At 40.6% G+C, this 25488-nt stretch overlaps 1 protein-coding gene across 3 annotated transcripts in view; it reads left to right on the top strand.

Annotated features, from left to right (window-relative positions):
* Positions 1 to 25488, top strand: part of Cpne8 (copine 8) — a 187679-nt gene that overhangs the window by 18091 nt on the left and 144100 nt on the right. For all 3 annotated transcript variants that reach the window (XM_029469851.1, XM_021183655.2, XM_029469850.1), the window contains exons 2-3: positions 14094 to 14134; positions 14730 to 14776. Coding sequence is in view for 2 of the 3 variants with exons in the window: in XM_021183655.2 (XP_021039314.1) it covers positions 14094 to 14134; positions 14730 to 14776 (88 nt within the window). In the remaining variant the exon portion in view is untranslated. The remainder of the gene's footprint in view (positions 1 to 14093; positions 14135 to 14729; positions 14777 to 25488) is intronic.

Raw genomic sequence — 25488 nt, 5'->3', positions numbered from 1 at the left:
CAAGAGACAGCTATATCAGGGTCCTTTCAGCAAACACTTGCTAGTGTATGCAATAAAACCAAAATTCTTTAGCTTATGTTTTGTTGGGATATATATATATATTCAATATATATATACTTATATATATATTACTATACTTATATATTAATGAGAATATATATATATATATATATATATTCTCATTAATTTAAATCATTCTTTATATTTTTCTAGTCATATATATATAATATATATATATAGTTATTGAATAATTTTCTGGATCAGGTCTCTCTATTTTGAATGTGGTGAGAGGACGTGTGATATGTAGTTGGAAGTTCACATTCTAGGGTGGCCACAAGCTATACCATCTATAGCTAACCAGCATCCAAGGAGGAGTTAATCTTATTAATGTGGATAATTTCCTTCCTCTTACCAATAAGATATGTAGGAATCCATATATATTGGTAGTTTGGCATTTCCCCTATTATCTGATTATCTTATAAAAGCACAGGATTTAGACAAATTGGTGTCCTCGTACATTGCTGATAGAAGCGTAAAATAGTGCTGCCCGCCACTGAGAAAACTGGTTTGGTAGATTCGCAGGACTCAGCAGTGCTACTGCTCATTATGGTCTCACTAGAAATGCAGCCATAGGTCTACATAAAACATGTGTTAAGTAAAGAATGACCCCAGAAACTGATGGAGTACAGCCAGAGCATCTGACAGTATATGGAGAATCTGCACAATCAAATGCTGTTTAGCGGTAGAGAGAAGTGAAATCCTGATTGTTGCTGCAAAATGCATGTAAGTTCCAAATGTGATGGGCACATATTGTGTGATTCCATTTACATGCAATGGCAATGTCTAGTACAGGGAAAGATATGAAAGCAGATGGGTCCATAGTTGCGAAGGGTTGGAAGGAGGGAGGGAGGGAGAGAGAGAGAGAGAGACAGACAGACAGAGACAGACAGAGAATAGGAAAAGGATGTGACTGTTAATCAGCGGTGGCTTTTTGGTGGAAAAGATGAACCTAAAACTAGGTTGTGGTGATGGTTGTTATACGGTTGTGCGGCTACACTGTAAAGTGAGCTGCAATGTTAGAAGGCGGATTCCATGCTCTGAATTACATCTGAATTCAGTGGTGGCAAAAAGGTATGTGTGTAGATCTTTAAAGAGAGACATGGACATGTTCTGAGAAATGCATCCTCAGGGAACCTCACCACTGTAGAAACATACAGAATTTACATAGACTGTTGCTCCCAGGGTTATGATGAACAAGTAAGCCTGAAATTAATCCAAGAGTAAGAGAAAATGATGGTTTATAGAGGCCACACACAGCAGGAGTCTGCTGTCATCCTAATTTCAGTACATGGTTTTTAGTATAGTGGGCTCTAAAACTAAGGGCGAGAAGTTTAGTGGGCATCTAAACCACTAACATAGTTCTTTATAATCAACTAACCTCACCTGACTGGCCGCATCACCACATCAAACAAGTGAGTAACTGTGCCTTTGCAATGCTTAGGTTGACAGTGGTGTGACTGGAAGGCAAGACTTTTCTGCTCTGTTAAAACTTAATAGGACAATTGTGGCATATGTATCCCATAGTTAATGAGCTATATTATTTGGCATCTAACTGTACTTCCAAAGCTATAGAATTGTACACTCATTGTTCTATAGAACTACCCTCTGAGCCAAAGACCGCCATCTTCAGGAGTCCAGCTGGACTTCAGGGATCCAGGAGTCCAGATGGTCCAAAGGCCATCACAACTTGACTTGTTAATTGTTGACATTCCCTCTGGATACGAGAGGACAGGGAAGGTCATGGCATCCTCTGCTGAGTCATCCTCCCCACAACCAGTTGCATTGCTATTCTGCCTCAACTGCTTTTGGCCTTAGGGGAACTAGGAGGGGCTAGAGGTTGTAGGTAGGAAAGTATGGGGAGAGGGAGGGATCTCCCTCTATGAAGCCTTGAAGAAGCCACCATTCTTGCTGGGTCTAGTCCTTCTAGGTGTTGTGGGTGTGGAGTCACTCAGAGATTCACCATGATGATGATTAAATTTTAATAAGAGGCTTTTTATTTAGGAACAGGCGCCCAGTGCAGGGCATAGATTGCACCTGAGCGTGTTCTCAAAATGCAGCACCTCGTCCCATCAGCCCAGGCCTTACAAGGCAGAATCCGTAAGATAACATGTACTCTACCTCCATCTACATGGAGGTAGAGTTTTACTTTAACACATATGTCTCGCAGTTGTCCTAGTCATTGAGCAGAGTAAGCAACTTTGTTTACAAAATCAGAAAGAGCAGTTAGTCTTTTGACTTACACTATCTTGTAAGACGAGCAAATACTACAAGATTAATAAATCCAAGGGTACTCTTCAATACTAGGAAAAAAGGGAAGGTATAGCAGCCTGTACGAAGTAAAGGTCTTATACATTGGAGGCATTTTTTTTTTTATTGCTTTTATGGTTTCTCAAGCATAGTAAGTTTAAACATTAAATGTAATGTTAACCATTAAACTGCCTGCCTTGAGTTGTATCCTTGGTCAAGTCTTTGACTCTGTGGCAGGCACCTGTTTATACTTTCCGGTAGAGGGAAATTGGTTTCTTTTGGACCTAAGTTTAGTTCTTCCTGGTTTTGGAGCAGTTTGTAGTCTACAGAGGATTCCATGAGCCCTAGTGGAAATCAGCCAGGCCACATCACTACTAGGGGCAGAAGTTAAAGTTTAGGAACTTAAAAGAAAAGTCTTAAAATTTGGAACTTCCTACTTAGTAATAGGAAGTAGGTGGGAAAGCTTAGGCTGTTGTCAGTGCTTCACCACAGTTAGATTCATAGCTTATCAGAATTTAAAAGCTGCTTTACGTTCACCTATACTCCTGTCTGTAACCCTCACCCATTGCTCCGTAAATAAAACTAATATGCTTTGAACCTTGAAATCATACCTTCATTCATCCTTGAGACCCTAGAATGTGGGGTAGACATTGTTTATATCTGTCCCTGGGAAAGGAATGTTAGCCATACCTGTCTAGTAGGTCACATGCTTTGTAGAATATTGCTCCAAGTTGAGAGATACCTTAAGTCATGAGTACAGATGTCTACCGAATTCTCTGCATTGGTGCTTAGTCAAATTATGCCACTAGAGTACACATTATCATAGCTGCCTGAGAGTGCTGGCTGGTTGGAGTGTTTCAACATGGCTGAAAGCTGAAAATGGATTAAAAATCATGGGGCAATCTATATGAGTGTTTGGGGTCCTGCTTGCTAAAGAATTATTGTCTCATTGGCAGTAGGTTATAGTCAAAAAGCTATCTAGCCCTCATGTATTCAATACGAAAGTGATATGTAATTGCCAGACCATGAATTTTATAAAATAATGAACAATAGAAATCTAGACAAATTATTAACTGTTACATATTTGTTATAATCCTAATAAGTTTATTGAGTTATTTTGCTAAGTTATGAAGCTTTACTAATTTATTCCCTTGATTGCTTACTTTCTATGTGCAAAATTAAATTTTCTGCCAAATAATTTAATTTTTCTATTTCTAGCATTCATTTTTATTTTACATATTTCCTAGAATTTTCTGCTTTGCTCGATAAAGACTTTATATAGCTCATTTTATTTTTTCATTGGCCCGGCCTGCCAATGTAACCTATATGTATATCAAGTTTCAAAATCAAAATTAAAAGTCGGTTATTAAAACTCACCACCAAGAGATCTTACATTTTTGTGATTCTGGCTACTTTCTCTTTATATCTCTGAATTTTGTGATTTCATCTGGAGAACTGAGTCTTACTAATAATTACCACTTGTTAGGGTCGTGTTGAGGGACAAGAAAATAGCTTATCTAAGAGCTGAGCACAGCCTGGCACCAGGCTTGGTGAACGGAGTAGGAGTAGAAATTGTGCTATATGAGTTCTTGTTTTGTGCTGGCCACATAGGAGGGAGTGGGCAGTTTTTAGAACAGCAGCAGGTAGGAGAGAATTTTCCAGAAAAAAGAAGAGTGCCCTGGGAAAACATGAACATAGAGAATGAAGCAGGAGTAATCTGGAGCTAGATCAGCGGTTCTCCACTTTCTTAACGCTGCCACCCTTTGATATATACAGCTCCTCACGTTGTGGTGACTCCGAACCAAAAACCATTTTGTTGCTACTTTATAACTGGGATCATGCTACTGGGCTGTAAATGTAAATATCTGACATGCAGGATATGTGGTATGCTACTCACATGGGGGTTGTGACCTCAGTTTGAGAACCACTGAGAGATACACAGAGACAAAATGTGGTGGGCAGCGAGTGTCAGGACAAACACTCTGGATTTCTGTAGGTAATGGGTCCCTCTTGGAGGCGTCTTGGCGGCTGTATTTGTGTGATGGGAGGCAGGAAATCCAATGAAGAGACACAGTGCTAGGAAAATAACTGAGACTTGGCCAAGGTGATGGATGCCTTCAGGGCCGAGGCAAAGAAGCAGACTGGTTTTCATGTTAGGTATAAGAGATTTTCACAGATTTATTGCATTCTAGGCATGGATATATATGTACACACACACACACACACACACACACACACACAGTTTTGGAACCCGTGAGTCTCAAATCAGTATGGCTGGGCTGAAGTCCTGCTCCTCCTTCTGCAGGTTCTCTTGCAGATTCTGTTTGGAATTTCTAGTGTCCCACCAAGCTTTCACTTGTAGTTGATCTAATCTTCGAGACCAGAATTTACAAAACTGTGTAGGAGTTAAACATCTTTTGATTTCCCAGCTACTGTCCAGACTCTCTGTTCTCTCCTCTTAGGAGGATACATGACCTAATGTTTCTGCCCCACACAAGAACCCAGGATCATCTCTGCAACTGAGTGATTGGCTTAGTCACATCTTAAAGATTACCCCTCTCCTCTCAGATAAGGCTTCATTCACAGGTTCCAGGAACCACAACCTGTCATCTTCGGGGTAGCTCTTACAGTTGCATTTCACTGAGATAGGAATATAGGAGCTGTATCATTTCAGAAGGACAATAAACTACGGAGTTGATTATTGTAACCCTGAGATTTAGGGTCTTAAGGAGATACATTTACTGGTGATATTTAAAGTGGTTACCTGGGAAGAGGGAACCTCAGCTGAGGAATTGCCTCCATCAGATTGGCCTGTGGGTGTGCATGTCTGTGGGGCATTTCCTTGATTAATGATTAATGTGAGAAGGCCCAGCCCACTGTGGATAGTACCATAACTGGACACATGGTCTAGAGTTGTATAAAAAGCAGATTGAGCAGGCCGTTAAGCAGAGTTGTTCCACGGCCTCTGCTTCAGTTCCTTCCTCCCGCTTCCTGCCTTGGCTCCCCTCAATGGTGGCCCACAAGGAGACATAAACTGTTTCTCCCAAGTTGCTTTTGGTCATGGTTTGAACCCAGCAATAAAAACTAAACTGTACCCATATATTTTCTTTTCAATCAGCCGTATTATATTTTCCTTACTATCATCTTTTTTTTTTTTTAATGGTTATATTTCTCTTCTGTCTCTGGAGACAGAGTTTATGTTCTCCATCATTTTTCCTGAGGAAGTTGCATGCCTCTGACTTGACCCTTTGCTTTTTCAGAACTTATTACCTCAAGTCTACCAGGCGTGTGAGGTACAGGCACTAGATTTCTCTGTAATTTCCAAGAGTGTCATTTGTAGTAGAGTGATTCAGAAGAAATATGAAAAAAAAATATTTTCAATAGTTTCACTCTTAATCATCTTTGTAGCTATCTCTGGATGTCTGAAGCATATCCCCTGTGCAGAGTTGAAACTATACATCACTGGTCTTTCCATGTCAAGGATACTAATAAATACGTAGCTGGAATAACCCAATTTGTCATTATTTAAAATGACAAGGTCGTTTCTGGGTGTCCCAGAGATTGCTGAGGATACATGGTGCTTATGGTGGTCAAGTTCTCCCATCTAAGAGCCTGGTCCTCCTGTGTCGAAAGCCAGGCAGTCTTGGTGAGGGCTACCCAGTGACGCTGCTTTTCAGAATTCCTTTATGCCTTATATGCAAGCTGACTTTGACTTTTCCATAATTTCAGCCTCAGAATATTTATTTTCATTTATATGTTTATTTTTTTTCCTTTTGGAAACATATCCTTTTTGCCTATATACAATCTGTCTCCTTTTGCTGTAGCAGTCATAGTTTGGGGAAACTAGATTTTCCTGAAATAGGCATGTAAAATTCTCTGAAATAATATTTTCCAACCAATGAAGGAATTGATAAGCGAGTCAAATATTGTAATCAGATCATTTCCAAAGATGGATTTTTTCCCTTGCCTTTATATATATATATATATATATATATATATATATATATATATATATATATATTGAAGGGGCTGGCAAGATGGCTCAGCAGTTAAGAGCACTGATGTTCTCTTCTGGTGTGTCTGAAGACAGCAACAGTATACTCACATACATAAAATAAATAAATACATATTTTTTAAAAAATTGAAAAAAATTTTTTAGAATTAAGGAAATTTTTTTTTTCTAAATATACAACTCCCTGATTCCAGTCTGTGTGATACTGGAATGGCAAACTTAAAGGCCCAGGCCTTGCCCAGTGAATCCCTATGACCTCACATGCCACCTATCCCTGCTCTGCTGCCTGGAGTAAAGCACCTCACCACAGCTAACACGAGGGCTGTCGATGTCTCGCACTAAACAGTAACTCTCTTGTGTGATTCAGTGTTTGCTCTCTGCAAGCTTATGCTAGTTCCTGGAGCTCTCTAAGCAGTATTTGGTAGCAGCCTGGCAGGCCTCCAGTGCTCCAGAACCCACACTAAATGACAGGCAAATACAAGACTCAACAGTTTCCGACTTTAAATCACAACCGCTTCTTTGGTAGAAACAGGACAATTTTGGGTGAGGCCCCATGACACAGAGATCACGTGTGGGATGATTACCTGTGAAACTTTGGCTAGCTCTTGCTTTACCATTATCCCTGCTTTTGCTATTTCTATTCAAAGCTAACAGAACTGTTCCACTCATACAGTAATAAAGACTTGTATTATTGGGGCAAGCTCTCCCAGGTACACTTAGCAATAATGCCATCTTGCAGTCCCCCACCCCGCCCCATGTGTTCAATTTGAGGTTGTATTCTCTAAAGCAAGCATTTCAGATGCTTTATTAAGTTAGCACTTCTGGAACTTATAAGCGCTTAAAGTGCTATGATTTTTAAAAAATATTAACTTTGAAATTCATATGAATGTCCACTGGATTCTTCTATTCAAGTTGCCTCTGTCATAGGATGGATCATGATATTCGTTTCCTTTTACCAAAAGAATCCTCATCACGTGGTATCAGCTCCTGAGGAAGAAAGAATCAGTAATGAAGGTTCTTGTAGCTTTGTGATCACTGTGTGTATGATGTGTGTGTGTGTGTGTGTGTGTGAGTGTGATGTGTGAGTGTGTAAATGGAGTTTGTTTCCTTCCTAACATCTTTATGAGGGTTGTGGGCCTAGAATTCAGGTCAACAAGCTTGTGCTTCATTACACTCTTGCCATCTAAGCCATCTTGCTGGCTCTACAGAGAGCTCATATTATGAAATATGCGTAGGGATAATTATTTTGGGCTACTTTATTTGGGTTCTTATATCTATCATCCTTCTTTTCTCCAATCTCTTTTAAACCCCAACCCGAGGTAGGAGAGAAACAAGATTAGAGAAACCTCTATATGTTACTTCCTGCCAAATAGGGATGTAGTTCCTTAGGGCAAGTCCAATCTTCCTTATCAGGGTATCCAGCAGTCCAATAAATGAGTAATAATAAACACAGTAGCAGCAGAATAAACAGGCATCCACAAGAGCAGCAACAGAAGTAGTAGCAGCAACCACGGCTGCCTCCTCCTCTTCCTTTGTCTCCTCTTCCTCCTCCTCCTGAGCATACTCTCTCCCTCTCCCCCTCCCTCCCTCTCTCCCTCTCCCCCTCCCTCTCCCCCTCCCCCTTCCCCTCCCCGTCCCTCTCTCTCTCTCTGTTCTGGCTTGTATTTCCTCTGGCTTGTATTTAGTCCTCAGAACTAAAATATCTGCAGCTGGCAAAGATCATGCCCCTCCCAGAACAAACACAAGGCAAATCGTCTGCTGGGGTGGACAATCAGAATCAGCTCCATATCCCACACCTGGAATTAAAAACAAAAACATGTTTACACATCATAGCTAGGTTTTAAAAGACATGAAAACTCTTTACACACCTATCTTTTCTCTGGTACATTTCTCAAAATAGCTAGAATCAGAGCTGAGAACTAGTTGGATTCTTAACTCACAGCTGAGTTGGTGTGATCATTTTGGTTCTTATGTGTTATGCTGTTATCTTTACCTGGCACGGGATATGGCTGGTTAGTTGTTCGATACATTTGTCTTCCCAGGAGTGCTCAAGTCTCTCCATGAAATCTAGCATATGTCTGTGGTATTTGTTGCGTATTTGCTGTGCACAAGTAGGAGCCACTGTATCTTACTTGCTTGGAAAATGCTTGTAGAATTGCATGAAAGTTTAAAGGAAATTACTATTTTTTCATTCAACAAAAAGATGACCTCAGCTGTTGTTTCAAGAGGCAGGGTCTCAGGATGGCAGTGGATAGTGAGAAATGCAGCAAGCAAGGAGACTGTTGTTCACACTGCTGTTCAGCACAGCTAGGCTAATAACTCTGCAAGCCTTGTTATCATCACAAAATGGTTTTGAGCATAAAGTCAGCAGGCGGGGTGACAGTCTTAGATGACCGATTACTGTCTTCTGGGAGGATAGCTTCTGCCTCTGCTTCAGGGTATTCTACTCCTGAGGACTGGAGAGTAAAAGAGCCCCACAGTGAAGTCTGTCCCACATTAAAGAGATATTGGTGACTTCCTGATTATCAACTGTCCTGGTTTTTGATATGTAAAACACACCTCCTCTGTGAAAGACTGTCCTCATACAGGCTGTAATATATTGGCTGTCCCTGCAGTTCGATGTGCCATCTAGTCATCTTCTTTCAAGGGCAAGAGCAGCATCTTAATTGAAACTTAAAGAAGAGAGATCATTAGAGTAACTGGGGCACTCTCATGTACAATTTACACTAGGTATTTCTACAGGCTCAAACACACACACACACACAAAGTGTACCTATATAAACATAAAATATCACTGTTCTTCAGGTAATGTAAATATACACATGAATATTACTTGACTCTGTAATGTCAATTAGCAATGCTGGAGTTGAAAGCCAGAGCTTTGCATGTGCTACAATAAGGATCTACTTCTTAGCTATATCACATTCCTCTGGGCAATATTTCTATAGTATATTACTTCTAGATAATTCTTCAAGAATTTGCCCTCTTCCTTGTTTTGGCTGTAACTAAATTTCCAAAATGGAGACAGAACATTCAGCAGTTTCAGTTTAATGCTGTAGTTCAACATCATAAAACTATTGGCATGAGTTTTTTGTTTTTTGTTTTTGTTTTTGTTTTTTTTTTTTTAATTCTAGTTCAAGCTAATGACAACCCTTGGGAGAGAGCAGCCTTCCCATTTCAAATCTATCAGGGCGTGTGAGCCTGTGTGTGTGTGTTTATGCCAATATGTGTGTGTGCATTCAAGTATGTGACATGTGCATGTGTGGTGTATGTATGTACATGTGTATGTGTGTGTCTGTGGGTGTTCATGTGTGCTCGTGTGTGTATGTGTACATGCATGTCTCTCTGTGTTTGTGTATGTACGTGTGTGTGTTTGTGCCAATATGTGTGTGTGCATTCAAGTATGTGACATGTGCATGTGTGGTGTATGTATGTACATGTATATGTGTGTGTCTGTGTGTGTTCATGTGTGCTCGTGTGTGTATGTGTGCATGCATGTCTGTGTGTGTGTGTGTACGTGTACGTGTGTGTGTGTCTTGCATAGGAAACAAAGATGCTTCTGTGTGACAAATGCAGTTTTCTTTGGCCTCTTGATCTGATTCTCATGCTGTAGAGCAAGGCTTTTCAAGTTCCCTTCTGATGGGAGCTTGTTTTGCTTTATCCCATTCGGCTCAAGCTGCACATTCCTAAAACTTCTGAGAAAATAAGTTGTTTGTTCTGGAATTCTCCAGAATGTGTTTTAGTCTATAAAGAACAGGGAACTGGAGTCAGGAGAACTGGCATCCATGAGGTCATTTCTTACTGGAATTGTGTATCTTGTTTATTAAGTTACTTTTTCTGGGCCTCGGCTGAGTTTCCTTATTTATAAAATGACTTTAAAAAATTGTTTCTTTTATTTTTCAGATTATAATATAATTAAAACATTTACCCATTTCCTTTTCTTCCTCTTAACTTTCCCTTTATTCCTCCATATTTCCTTTCAAGTCCATGTTTCCTCACTAATTGTTGTTACATACATGCATGCATATATATTATATATATACACATTAATGTATATTATACACATACATATATGTATCTATTTCTAAATAAGATCTGCTTAGTCTGTCTAATGCTACTTGTATATACATTTTCAGGGCTCACCATTTAGTATTGAAGAGGAGTTGGTGCGCTTTTCCCTGGAGGGGAAAACTATTATTCCCTTGCTCTCAGTATTCCTTAGTTGTCTGCAGTTCTTTGTGTAGGGTTGATACTGCCTGGACTTTCCCCTTTCCAATTTGATGTGTCTGTTGTCATCATCCTGGTTCAGCTCACGTGTCAGCACTGACTTAAGGCAAGACTTTAAGTGCATAGCTTCTGATATTACACAGTCTCTCAGGACACTTTCTGGTTCTCTGGCTCTTAGGATCCTCCAGTCTCTCTTTCAATGTTCCCAAGCCTTGAGTTGACTTGTAGATGTATCTACTGAGACTAGCTAGGCTCCACAGCTCTGCTTAGAATTGGTTATGCTTCTCGGTAACGGTCTCCGTTTGTTGCCACAAAACTTTTGGATGAGGAATGAGGACTACACTGACTGTGGATGTAAGGACAAATATTTAGATGTAGTTAGAGATTCTGTTGGTTTAGGAAACTGGTTCTCGTAGGCTCTTCTCCAAGCTCCATGACTTCACTAAGTCTAGGTGGTTGGGTAAGTTTCTAGTACCAGACATGATTTTCCTCTTGTTGAACAGGTCTGAAATAAGAGAGCTATTGGTTACCACCATGGTATGTGTGCCACCACTTTGTCTAGAGGTTTCTTGGTATGGTCTGGTCATTGTCATGGCTCATAGGCATCATAGTCAAATAGGATAGATACTATTGGCTGCTTCCCCTGCTTGGAAGTTTGCATGGTGCCTTCTGGTCCCACTGAATCTCCAGGGAAGAGGCATTTACGTCAGTTCCAGCTCAGTGCTTTCTGAGCTCTGTTTCTCAAGTGTATGGTGTCTTAAAAAATAAGGACTGAACCTTCTACCTTGGGTGGGAGGGTGTTGCCAGGGTGTGGTCAAGAAGGCCAATAACAATAGTCTGTACTATTTGGGAGTCTTTTCAACAGTCCTGACCCAACAACTCAAAAGAGGGCTTCCAATGGCTGCTGTTGGGGTGTCATCTTTGGTTCTAGGAGGAAGCATTTTCAACTGAGGTGAGAACTTCCGTTTAAACTATATATGTCTATTTATAAACAGACTTGTGAGCATTACAGGTTTCCCTTTTAGGTAGATAATGAGTGGCTCCCTGTGACTTCTTTGGCATCCTTACTGCTGCTCTATCCTTCTTTCTCTCTTCTCCCTTTGTATTTATCTCCACTAGCCCTCCCTAATTAGAGATCCTGTTTTCTGGTTTCCCAGCTAAATCCCTTGTACCCAGTATTTCCTCTTCTAGTGCACCCCCGCTGCCCACCCTGCCAATGGTTCCACTGTACTTTCCTGGTATCTGCAGTTACTGTAGGGTATGGACTCACATTTGAAGGTTTGGAGTGAGGAAATTAATCTCAATTAAAAAGACGGTGCAACTCTGTCTACCTGGTTCAGGTTACCTCACTCAATTTGGTCGTTTCTAGTCCTACATATTAACAGGAGTGGATTTCTTTTTTGTTTGTCTGTCTGTCTGTCTGTTTGTTTGTTTGTTTGTTTGTTTTTCGAGACAGAGTTTCTCTGTGTTTCCCTGGCTGTCCTGGAACTCACTCTGTAGACCAGGCTGACCTCGAACTCAAAAATTCGCCTGCCTCTGCCTCCCAAGTGCTGGGATCAAAGGCGTGCGCCACCAAGCCCGGTTGGATTTCTTTTTTAACCAAGTATATATAAAGTAAAATATTCTGTACAAAATTTCGAGTGGGCTTATGGTCGAGGTGCAGTGTGATCGTTGACTTTCCATCCATAATTTAAAATTTTGGCTTTTATGAATTTTCAAAATGTGCAAGCACAATATCCTTGCAGTGACTCTGTCAGATATTCTCTGTTGTATCATAGTCATATGACCTCGGAAGAGAACAATGTATATTTATGCAGAATTGGAAAATTAAATCTTAGTTGTCAAGATCACATTGAGAAGTTCTGGGCTTTTCAACTTCTTGCGGATAAAAATCTCTATTTTATATTTTTAATTAAAGATTGTAGCTAGTCTTATATGAGCACAGCACTAGAATTACATTATAGTCTTTAAAAATGTATCTGGCATACTTTGAGTCTCAACCACATTGCTCTGGCCTCTCTCCTTTCCTGGAACTTTGAAGGAAGTAACTTAATTAACATTGTTTTAGGATTTTCATGGGCAGAAGTTGGAGCCACTGGAAGGGCCAGAGAATTATTACTAAATGGAAAACTACCTTTGCAGATATAATATCACAGTGCCTCCTCAAGTGGAAATGTTTCAAATTACCATTTGCCAACCACTGCTGGAGTCTGGGAGTCTGCATAAGGGACAGGAAGGATTGGTTTTCTTTGATTTCTGTGTAGCATAGGCCTTTTAAAATCTCACTTAATTCCAAATACAAGTTTGTCTTCTTTTTTTTTCCCCTGGGAATTCCTCAAAAGGTGGCTTCAGGTTGCCATCTGTGCTGTTGGTTGACTGTCTTTATTTTTCAGTGACAGTGGCAGTGGAAGTGAGTGGTAGCTTTCGAGATGTGACTTTTTAGTTCTTGCCTACCTTATCAATCATAAAATACTGAAACTAACTCTTATATTTTGGCGCTCGAGTGTGCGTGTGTGCATGCATGTGTGTGCATGTACGTATGCACGTGTGTTTGTGTCAGTGCACACATGTGTGCATTGTGTGTGCATGCATGTGTGTGATTGTTTCTGTGTGTAAACCAGAGACCAACATTCATATTTTCCTCCATATTTCTTCACCTCACCTTTTGAGGCAGAGTTTTTCACAGAATCAACAGCTTGCTGATTTTGCAAAACTGCCTGGCTGTTGAGTTTCAGGGACCCACCTATCTCTGCTTCCCCTGGGTAGAGTATATAGGCATATGACTTTTATCATGTGTGATGGGGCCCTGATCTCAGTCTTCAGGTTTATGTAGTAAGCACTTACTGACTGAGCCATCTTCCTGGTACCTGGACTTAATTTTCTTATGATAATCCATTATTATACATTGTATAATGCAATGCATAGGGTTGTATTATTGCTGTTGAGGATAACAGAATAGCCCAATGCTTGTCTTCTGATTTTACATTATTCTGTTACAGATGTGAAAATACATGCAACATTTTAAGTCAATAGTTGTATTAGCTTTGCCTAGTTTTTTATATGCCTCTACTAGAAAGATTGGTTAAGCAAGATCTATGTGGTCATCAGAAATCACCCGACTAGAAGGTTGTTTGCAACAGCCCTTCAGGGCTGACATAGAAGGAGTCTCTACTGCCTGCTGTTATGTGTGTCCATGAGGCCGCAAGCTCTGAATTGCTACGTTTTTATTAGTAACTGATTCTCATTTCATTTGGGGAAGTCGGTCCAAGCATCTGCAGGGTCTCAATGATGAGTTAAAAGGAAACCTGAATTATTGACCTCTGCACAGACACTGCAGTTCCATAGGGTAGAGAATGAGATCATTGCTCAACTGTAATGCAGGCCAAGGAAAGGAATCCACTGGTCGCCAGGCTGAATAAGAGAAGCAAGAGGCAGAGAGTTCAGATTTAGTTCCATGTGTGTGTTTGCATATTTATATTTTCTGCAGTTACAGAAATCTAAGTGTTTGGTTTTGTAATTAACTAGCGTTCTCTGTTTCATTTAACAGAAATCTCCTTGATAGAGATACATTTTCTAAGTCTGATCCAAGTAAGTCAAATGTTCTGTTTATTTTACTTAATCTTGCAAATGATATGTGAAATTTCTATTTCTGTTTATGTTTTTTTTAAACTGAGTAAAGACATTGAGATTTATGGTAAAATTCTTTGCACCTCATTTGACAAGTGATAAAATTCTTCTTAACTCATAATCATTGTGTAAAGTCTTTAATCTCCACTTCTTAGACTTTATCAATTAATAGAACACCTTTCTTGTTTATAAACAGTGCTGTTGAGTCACTGATATAAATGCTGAGTACGTTTGCCCCAGGTTGGCACTTTAAGTGAGTAATTTAAGTATTTTAAAAGCAGTTTATACACGTTATAAACCACTGACAGTTGAAATTATTGAAGTACACTTTTAAAACATATCTACATTTATAGTGTAATATGAAGGCATTGTCTACTAATGGTAATATTCTCTGTATGCTAAAATATGGTCATATTAAATTCTGGTGATTTTAAGCCCTGGAATTAAGCCTGATTTTTGTTGTTGTTGTTTAAAATGCATCCTTTGGACAGTTGAAATAGAAATCATGTATATTTTTACTAAAATTTTCATATATGTGTTTTTTCATCTTTTGTAGTTTGTGTCTTATATACACAAGCAGTTGGGAATAAAGAATGGAGAGAGGTAAGAGAAACCATGTTTTCAAAATCACTGTGCAGAAAATCCAGCGTGGGTTATAGTGAAGAGATGTTTAACTGTTTAAGTTATTTTGAGTGTTCCTTAACCCAAAGATTAGATTTATAATATTTGATTTTGCTAAATTGCACTCCTGACCATCTTATGTAGTCTTCCAGGCCTGAGACTTGTCCATTTGACTTGATTCCCTCTGTGCCCTATGTCTGTGGAGGCCATCTCACTTTTAGAAGTCAATGCTTGAGTTTTTATAAAAATGCCAGAGCCAGGGATCTTAAGTGGAGACAGTTATTGGCAAATATCACCTGCCTTTGATTTATGTACACTTTGTCAGAGAGTAGCTTGTTGTTTGGAAGGGAAACGGGAGCTTACTTTCCTCACACAGACATGCGCCGTTAAATGAACAACTGCAAAGCAGAGGAAAGATTCCAGTTATTGTGTTTTCCGGAGCTTGCACGCACTTAAGGGAGAGGACAGCAGTTGACAGTGGGGCCTCTCAGTTCCCTGGGCTTTGCTGCTTTTCTCAGAAAGGCAGCAGATCCTTTTAATGGGGTCACAGTATGTGCCTAGCCTTCCCTAGTGCAGTTCTTGGACTTGCTGTAGTAGAATGCTTCTCGCTAGTTACATTCTTAATTGTCTCAATGGTGAGGTGGACGGTTAGTAAAGACAACTAAATATTGTTAAAAACAACTCAAATATTGATAAGGGTGGACTGCCGGTGTGATGCTGCATAACGGTTTCTTGCACGTCTGTTTCAGCGAGCTTTTCATTGCTATAGCAAATGCCTGCCACAGCTTCTGTATAAAGAAAAATAGCTTCCTTGGGATTCTGGTTTTAAAAGTTTAGTCTATGCTTGCTTAGTTCTCTTCCCTTGGTCGAGGTAGCGCTTAGTGGGAGATCGAGTTTCTCCATTGCCAGGAAGCAAATGAGAGCAGGGAGTGGCTGGGGCTAGTGCTCTTAAGACTCTCCCTCTGGGCTTCACATCTTCTCAATAGGTCTTTTGACCTTTTAGTGCATGGGATTTTTGGGTAATAACAAACTTAAAGTATTCAGGGCCTGTCCTCCCAAATGTTATGGCTGTGTCAGAATGCCCATTTACTCCACCCAGAAGAGTTATGAAACCTTAATTATTTCGGTGTTGCTTGGAAGACTGTGACACCGGTGAACTGAAGGGCGAGCCCTATAAAGACAAGAGTTACACGCATCCCAGGAATAGTTGCGAAACAGACATGGAGAGAAGTCAGGCCACAGAAAGGAGTTAGATCACAGCAAGGAGGAACCTCAGCAGGGAAGAATTCCCTAGTATTCTTAGGTGGCATTCTAACATACTGTCACCAGATGTGGACTTTAAGGGCTGGTGTAGCCCCATACTCTACAGACCTTTTTATTGCAGCCTGTATGACCAGTCCCTTCAGCAGGCTCTGCTTGTTCCTACATCATTCCCAAGGAGGCCTTCCTGCTTGCATTCGCCTGTCAGTGGCTCTTTACTGGGATTCAGAGTGGGTTGGCCTGGCATTCCTTTGAGACCTGCATGGGAACATTCATGACTCCCTTTCTAGTCTGATAGTCTGGCTACCTAGAAAAGTCAATATTACAGTGGACACTGAAGTTGACCTACAGCTTAAACTACCTGGTTCCATTCAGACTGTACAATGAGTTCATCATGGATGGCTAAACTTGGGGAAATGAGCCTCTCGTAGGTTCTGGGTGCATAGAACATCCAACAGCCTCTCTTCTGACATAAGTGTTCAAACCAAATTTGTAGTTCTTCCCTCTGGAGCTGCAATTAGTGGTAGCTGAGGTGCTCACAGCATGTCTGTCCTCTCGTGCGTTCAGGGAATCTGGTTCCTTTTTTGTCTCCACTGTTCTGACTTCACTGAACTAACTGTATGTGTGCCTCTTTGTCTGGCCACCCCGCAGAACTTCCCAGTCTGGCTGCCTTCTTCCCTTTGATCCTGATTCTTTCCTTAAATCTGACTAAAAGCAGCCAGGGATGCCCATGCTGAGAACTGAGTCCTTTGTTGTCTTGGAAATTTTCTTTGTCAGACAAACAAATCCATTATCTCCAAGTTCAAAGGACCAAAAAGTCTCACAGCATGGCAAAAAAGCCTCAAATTGGTTGGCAGGGTATAAGGCCTTTGGTCCATTTTCCCATGGAGTGCTGGTTTTTGTTTGAAACCCCACCAACAGACTGTTACTGTCCTTGTTCCTAGCTTCGGACAGCACTGCATACAGAATTTCAGGCTTTTCCCACCCTATTCTACCTCACTCTTCTGTTTCCTGTGAATTCTACAGGCTCACATCTTGTTAGCATACAACATTCACCAAGACCACTCAACTTCCTGGTGCTGACATTTTAGATCAGACAACATTCTGTTACTGTGACAACTTCAAGTTTGAGTTATTTATTGTAGCAATGCAAGTTTAGTTTTATGGTTGTAAAGATCTGAGTCTGTGACTTCATTGGCCGAAGCAGTATCTGTTGGCAGAAATCATAGTAATTCAGAGCTCTTCGCCTCAGTTCTAGGAGTAAAAAGGTTAAGAGAAGGTCACAGTCTTGCAGTGCCTTCAACAGCATGTTTCTAGTGACTTCATGGTGGGGATTGAGAATGGCCACCATAGGTTCATATGGGCCTTTCATATTTACCTCAAAACTAGTCATTGCCATTTCCCCACGCTTGCATTAAAATTTCTATAAATATAGCTAACGACATGTGTTTTCAATTATTCCAATTTCTTTTCTGTATCGTCATTGCCTAATCAGTCATCAAGAGTTGTGTATTCTCATTCACAAAGTGAAGCAGAGCAACACTTTACTGCTTCAATACCTTTTCCATTCACATTCCCTATGTGTGCGTGTGTGTGTGTGTGTGTGTGTGTGTGTGTGTGTGTGTGTGTGTGTGTGACTATGTGACTGTGTATGAGGGGGCCACAAGAGGAAATCAGGTATATTTCTTGGTTGATCTGACTGAGCCAGAAGCTTGCTGTCTTGCCTGGGTTTGTTGGCTAGTGAGCCCCCTGGGGCCTTCCCTCTTTGCTCCCTAATTCTGGGGCCTAATTCCTAGGCCTGTGGTCTTGGCTTGCTCTTTTCCCTGTGCTTTCTGAGGACTTGGACTAGGGTCCTCTTACTTAAAGTGAGTTCTTTTACCCAGTGAGCTATCTCCCCTGCCTCACAGTGTGGCTCTTGTTTTCTTTGTTGCAATGTTCTTTTGTCTGTCTGTCTGTCTGTCTGTCTGTCTGTCTGTCTTCCTCATTTGTTCTTTTATTTGGTTATACATTTGATTTTCCTGAACATCTTTGCAGTCCCCTGACACATGCTCTCAGTTTCCCTTTTTCTCAGCCTGCTTATGCAGTAGACAAGTCGTGACAGACCATAGGTGTCACACAGGGGTAAAGAGCGCTATGCGACAGTAACCAGTAAAGGAACCACAGTAAATACAGAACCAGTGCAACGGCAGAATGACGATGGTCAGAAAACCCATTACATAGGGGGGAATTTGAGGAACAATGGTGTAAAATGTTTAGGACTGCACCAGAGTGTTCTTGTTGCATGTTAATAAACTAAACTCAACATTTTGTTTGGTTAAAATCAGTCTCAGGTTTTTTGTTTGTTTGTTTGTTTTTGGTTTTTACTTGCATTTTTTAAAAAAAAATATAATTTGCAAGCTCTTTTATCCATTTAACAATGGATAACAACTGTTTTAAGCCATTCTCATTTGTTGGCTAATTTATTTTATTTTTATTTTTTTCTAAAGATTTATTTATTTATTTATTTATTTTATGTATATGGATGTGTTGTAGCTGTACAGATGGTTGTGAGCCATCATGTGGTTGCTGGGAATTGAGCTCAGGACCTCTGTTCGCTCTGGCCCAAAGATTTATTTATTGTTATATGTAAGTACACTGTAGCTCTCTTCAGACACACTAGAAGAGGTCTTCAGATCTCATTATGGATGGCTGTGAGCCACCATGTGGTTGCTGGGATTTGAACTTTAGGACCTTGCAAAGAGCATTCAGTGCTCTTAACCGCTGAGCCATCTCTCTGGCCTAGCTAATCTATTTTTTATAACAAACTTAAGAGGTATGGGTTCTCAATCATTGTACTAGGAAACAGAAGCACAAATGGATATGCACCTTGACCAGTGATACTTGGTTAAAGACTTAGAATGGAGCTTTGAACCATGGCTGTCTGAAACTGTTGCTGGTGGACTACTCTTGTGTATATGATTATTACCCAATTCCACCTATTATGTTCTGATTTGATAAAGGTAAAGCCATTTCATGCCATTGGGCATTTGTTGTAATTATTTCTGAAGCTTGAGTCTAAAAAGAAAAACCCAAAACCAACAAAAAGCAAAGCCATATATAGACGCTGAGGCTTACTATTTAGGTGGCATATTATTAAGATAAAATGCTGAGGTACAATAGACCATTCCGCTGCTCTCTTGCTTGTCATTGAGAGAACTGAAAATGGTGGTTACAGGAAACCACATTCAAAGGGCGATGTGAAAACCAAGCTGGACCCAGAGCTCTCCTGGATGGTAGAAGCCATGGGTGAAGACTGAGAGATACTGGATGTCTTAGCTTGCTTGTTTTTCTACCAAAGAACACAGACATTTGGATACATTGTGAGGAACGTATTGATCTATCCCCAGTGTGGAAGCTGTGAAGTTTAGTACAGAAGTTGAGGGGACCAAGCCTTATCACATCACTCAGTGATAGAAAGAAGAAGGGAATGAAGACTGGGCCAGGACGGAGCTGGGATGAGCTCACCAAGGCATCCTTATCTCAGTAACCCAACTTTCTCTAATCAGGAGGCTGCTCCCCTGGAAGAGCCATCGCTGGGAGAACAGCACACAGTATTACCTCTTCAGAGCCCTCCACTCAGTCCTGCTGTAGGGAATGAGGGGACAAAGTGTCCAACATATGAACTCCATTCAACCATGAATAGCAAGGAGAAGGCACTTTCCAGGTAGTTTCAAAAGAGCTGACAGGATCAACAAACAAGAGAACCGTACAGGAGCATAGGGAGGAAATGTGGGTGCAGGAGACAAGCACGGCTTAGCTCTTAGCGACTAAAGGAACTGAACAACAACAAAACACACCCTATTCGACACTTAATCCTCATAACACTTGTTAAGAAGGACAGATTCCTTAGCTCACAGAATATAAATATATCCTTTAAGTTTCCCAGGGTAACACAGTGGCTGGTTTCTTGCTGACTCTACGCCTGTGTCACACGAGCAATGATGATTTCAGCTCCTACAGTTGTTCCAGTAATAAAATATTACTTGCTAGCAGCAATATCTGGCATACAAGTACTGTACACTTAAGGAAACACTGGGATTATAAGAGGGGAGACATTTTTAAAAACAAAACAAAACAAAATAAAGCACTACCAAGCAGCAGGTAATAACATTCTACAGTATAGAATTCTGTTCTGGGTGCTTGCCCAGCAAATGATAAGAAATGGTCCTTAGGGTTTACTGGGCTTCAAATCCAATCTGTAAGTGTGGTGTTACACAGCTGCTAACAGCGAATGCAATCTGAAGCTACACTCATGCATGTGCAATGCTTATGAAGAGAGATGATGCATTCAGGTTGAGCTGCATAGGATTGCCATATTTTATATGTAAAAATGATTGTCGCTAGGCAATTTCTGGTGATTCGGCCTAATACTATTGCTCTTCAGTCCTCCGGGAGCAAATTAAAAACGTTTCCTTTTGATTTCTAGACTTTAGTACACAGGTGAGAAGGTGAGTGTGTGTGTGTGTGTGTGTGTGTGTGTGTGTGTGTGTGTGTGTAAGGACTCGGTCTTTAAGTAAGAGCTAACCCCTGTGCCCTGTGAATAAAGGAAGGTTTGTTTTGAAAACAGCGGAGTCTGGATAGTCACTACAGCCGTCTTCAGATCCCTAAAACATTTTCATTTAGACTACGCCGGGGCCTGGCAAACACAGAAGTGGATGCTCACAGTCAGCTATTGGATGAATCACAGGGCTCCCAATGGAGGAGCTAGAGAAAGTACCCAAGGAGCTGAAGGGATCTGCAATCCTATAGATGGAACAGCAATATGAACTAACCAATAGCCCCGCACCCCCCTGGAGCTTGTGTCTCTAGCTGCATATGAATCAGAAGATGGCCTAGTCGGCCATCATTGGAAAGAGAGGCCCATTGGTTGTGCAAACTTTATATGCCTCAGTACAGGGGAACGCCAGGGCCAAGAAGTGGGAGTGGGTGGGTAGGGGAGTGGGTGGGGGGGCGTGTGGGGGACTTTTGGGATAGCATTGGAAATATAAATGAAATAAATACCCAATTTTAAAAAAAGAAATGGATATGAGCATCCACTTCTATATTTGCCCGGCACTGGCATAGCCTCATATGAGACAGCTATACCAGGGTCCCTTCAGCAAAATCTTGCTGGCATATGCAATAGTGTCTGGGTTTGGTGGCTGATTATGGGATGGATCCCTGGATATGGCAGTCTCTAGATGGTCCATCCTTTCATCAGAGCTCCAAACTTTGTTTCTGTAAATCCTTTTATGGGTATTTTGGTCCCTCTTCTAAGGAGGAACAAAGTATTCACCCATTGTCTTCCCTCTTCTTGATTTTCTTGTGTTTTGCAAATTGTATCTTGGGTGTTCTATGTTTCTGGGCTAATATCCACTTATCAGTGAGTGCATATCTAATGACTTCTTTTGTGATTGGGTTACCTCACTAAGGATGGGTAGGGGAGCAGGGCGGGGGGGAGGGTATAGGGAACTTTTGGGATAGCATTTGAAATGTATATAAAGAAAATATCTAATAAAAAATAAATTAATTAAAAATAAAAAAATAAAACAAACAAACAAACAAAAAAAGAAGTGGATATGAAGCAGTAGAGTGGGGCACTATAAAGAAGATCTTTGCAATGTTAGTTAGCATTTGTCACATGAGATTGAGTTCCTAGTAACTGTGCAGAGGCATCCTGGATGTCTGTGGCAGGAAACAGCCAATGAGGGCTGTGCTGACTCAGCAGGAAGAGCTTGTTCTCTGGGCTAATATTCTTTAAGTTTGTGATTCCACGTTGATCAGGGCTTCAAAACAAAACTTCTGGTAACTATCAGTTTCTGTGAAAACCTATCAGGATGAGACATTTAGCTATTTCAGATCAGACTTAGAAAACATAGGCACTTTCTTAACAACTTCACAAAAATTATTCATTAATCTTTTTTTTAAAGATTTATTTATCTATTATCTGTAAGTACACTGTAGCTGTCTTCAGACACACCAGAAGAGGGGGTCAGATCTCATTACAGGTGGTTGTGAGCTACCATGTGGTTTCTGGGATTTGAACTCAGGACCTTCAGAAGAGCAATCAGTGCTCTTAACCGCTGAGCCATCTCTCCAGCCCTATTCATTAATCTTAACAGCATTTAGTGAGTACTCGTTGTGTAGCTGGTGTGGCGGTTATAGTATAACCTCAAGTAGTGTGTACCTCAAGAAGTGTATGGTATAGTTTTCTCAGAAGCTTTAATTTGTTTGTGTACTGGCTAGTTTTGTGTCAACTTGACACAGCTGGAGTTATCACAGAGGAAGGAGCTTCAGTTGGGGAAGTATCTCCATGAGATCCAGCTGTGGAGCATTTTCTCAATTAGTGAGCAAGGGGGAAAGGCCCCTTGTGGGTGGTGCCATCTCTGGGCTGGTAGTCTTAGTTCTATAAGAGAGCAGGCTGAGCAAGCCAGGGGAGGCAAGGCAGTAAAGAACATCCCTCAGGCCTCTGCATCAGCTCCTGCTTTCTGACCTGCTTGAGTTCTAGTCCTGACTTCCTTTGGTGATGAACAGCAGTATGGAAGTGTAAGCTGAATAAACCCTTTCCTCCCCAACTGCTTCTTGGTCATGATGTTTGTGCAGGAATAGAAACCCTGACCAAGACAGTTTGTATATCCAAATTTACTGCCTTAGATTGTTTCGGGAAGTATTAAATCAAATCAGCAAGTTCCTCTACTACGCCCAGCTACTCTCTGCCCCAGAGGTCTCACCACCTCTGTCTCTAGGCTAGCCCCAGCAGCTATGGATCATGGTTCTCTTGTGGTGGATTCTGCTCACATTCCCAGCCATCCACCCACTGTGGTCACTGGTCCCAAATCCCAGTAACCTGGTAAAATCAAAACTCTAGAAGCTTGCAATTAATCAGTCAGATTTATATATCAATAAATCCTCTATTCACAAGATGCCCAGACCATAATTTCAGAGCCAATTGATAATGATACAAGCTGACCACCTAGATTAGACAAGTTATTCCAACTACTCTATCCCTATATGATATTATAGCTACCCGTGGCTATTCAAAGCCATGCACAGTCTGAATGGTCCTGTTCATTCTCCATTTTCTTCCTTCTTTCTCTTCCTTCATCACTCCCTGTCTCTGCAACTCCTCACTCCGCTTCTCTTTTCCCTGTCCAACCACAGGCTTCTTGTTGTACTAATATATTAAGTGATTGGATAGGGAAAACTTCTGCTACATATCACCCTTTCTGTTTAAATAAAAGAAAAACTTTTCTCTTAAATATAATTTGAGCACAACTATTACCATGTTGTAATTTATGAAGTACAAGATAGGCCTAACACCCAGTCCATCCTTTTTGTTAATAAAATAGAACGCTGTCATCTATCCTAACTAAAAGACTTATAATTCTACACCTGACTTCTGTCCTGGCTTTAGATTGTATGCCATCTGAAAACCATCCTCTCAAATCTGTTCTCTCAATGTAAATAGCCTGGGTTGGCTATGACACTGTAAGTCATCTTTCAACCCTATCAGAAATTCAAGAATGACCAACATTATCTGAAGATATAAGATGCCTAACACAGCTTCCAGAACTGAGACAAGTTGTGGAGACAGCTGCCTACCCATACAGCCCCAATAAGTCAGGACACCCCGCTACTGTTTTTCATCCATCTAAATTAAGGGGCATTTATCAAAAGCATTAGCTTACCATGAGTTCATATTCTGAGATGCATAACATTTAGATAGCAGAGATTAACTGGCAAAATGATTTAGAAGCAACATAGTTTAGATAAATACAAGATCATTTTAAAACGCTCTGTAGTCAAAGTGTTTAGATTGTATCTGACATTAGTATAGTTATATTCTCTTTAGTATATCTATCTTATCTAATGATCATGCATTATGATAAACTCATGAAATAACGGATCTCTTAATACTTTCAGCACTATAAATGATACACGTTGTCATAAGTTATGAAAATTCAAACCCCCCACATCGTTGCATGCCAATAGAGTCTTGGAAAGTGCTTTACACCTCTGTGAGCTAGAGTTTAGTTCTTCAAAATGAATCCATCTTTGAATTACTCTTAAACATTTAAACTACAGGGCCGATTAGGGATTCCATAAGTTTCACTCACTGTGTGAGGGAAGCACACAGCTGCTGTTTATAAATTTCAAATATTATTGCTTAAAATGATTAACATTGTTGTCTCTGGTGGGCTTCCTTTCAAGCACACTTAGTAATTCAACATTTATTCATCTCCACGGTGAATCATGAGTGCGTAGCACCTACTGAGAAATCACTGGGAGATTCTTCATAGCTCAGCTTTCTTAACTTCACAAATAGGATTTCTGCCATGAAACACATGCACTTCTTTATCTTGTACGCTTGAAATCCTGTAATGTTATAATGGGCCTTGTTACTTTTTACTTCATAGAATACATATCAAACTTTATTATGTTTTATTGGCACTTGTATTAGTCTGGGTTCTCTAGAGAAACAGAACCCATAGAACAACCACCTATAGGTACGTATTACACACACACACACACACACACACACACACACACACACAATCAGCTTAGGAAATAATATCCGAAGAGTCTAACAGCAGTTATCACATATCTGAAAGCTGAGAATCCAGTGGTCCCTCGGTCCTTGCAGCTGAGCACCACAGAAGGTGGACTAGTACAACCAGGCTGCTCGCAGCAGAGCCACCCAGAACCTAATAGTTGCTTAGTCTATACCAGACTAGCAGAGAAACAGAAGACCTGAAGAGAGGATGCATCCCCCCAAAAACCAGAAGAAAAGAGGAAGTCAAGGTCCCAACTCTACCATGAATTCGCCCCATCCTGAACGCTGTAAATGCCTCTGCTGAAAGAAGAAAGAGAACAAAGAGACAAACAAAAAAAGAAAAGAAAGACTCAACCAACATACTAACTCCTGATGCACAAATCCAACGCAGAAACAAAACGACCATGGAAAACCAAGATAACTTCCCCAAAACCTATCAAACCCATAACAATGGGCCCTAATGAACATGACCGGAAAAATATATATAAAAACAAACTCAAGAGAATGATTATAATTGTGGTCAACTAACTCAAAGAAGACAAAGGCTAAGATCAATGTTATAAGGAAATTAATCCAAGACATAAAATTAAAAAGAATTAATAACAACTTAAACTGAAATGATGCCAGAAATGAAAAACTCAACAAGCCAATTAAAAACTTTTGTGAGAGCCTTGCCAACAGAATGGACTCTGCCAAAAGTAGAGAGCCAAGGACTAAAGACAAAGCAGAGAAATTATATCACCCAGTAAATTTCAGTGAACAATTAAAACACACAGAGGAAGAGGGGAAGGGGGAAAGGGAGAAGGGGAGAAGGCAAGGGAGAAGAGGGAGAGGAGGGGGAGGTGGGAGAGACAGGAAGGAC

The sequence above is a fragment of the Mus caroli genome, chromosome 15 (assembly GCF_900094665.2).
Source record: "Mus caroli chromosome 15, CAROLI_EIJ_v1.1, whole genome shotgun sequence".
NCBI lineage: Eukaryota > Metazoa > Chordata > Mammalia > Rodentia > Muridae > Mus > Mus caroli.
Note: the sequence above shows the minus strand (reverse complement) of the source record. Positions and strands in the feature narration are given on the sequence as shown.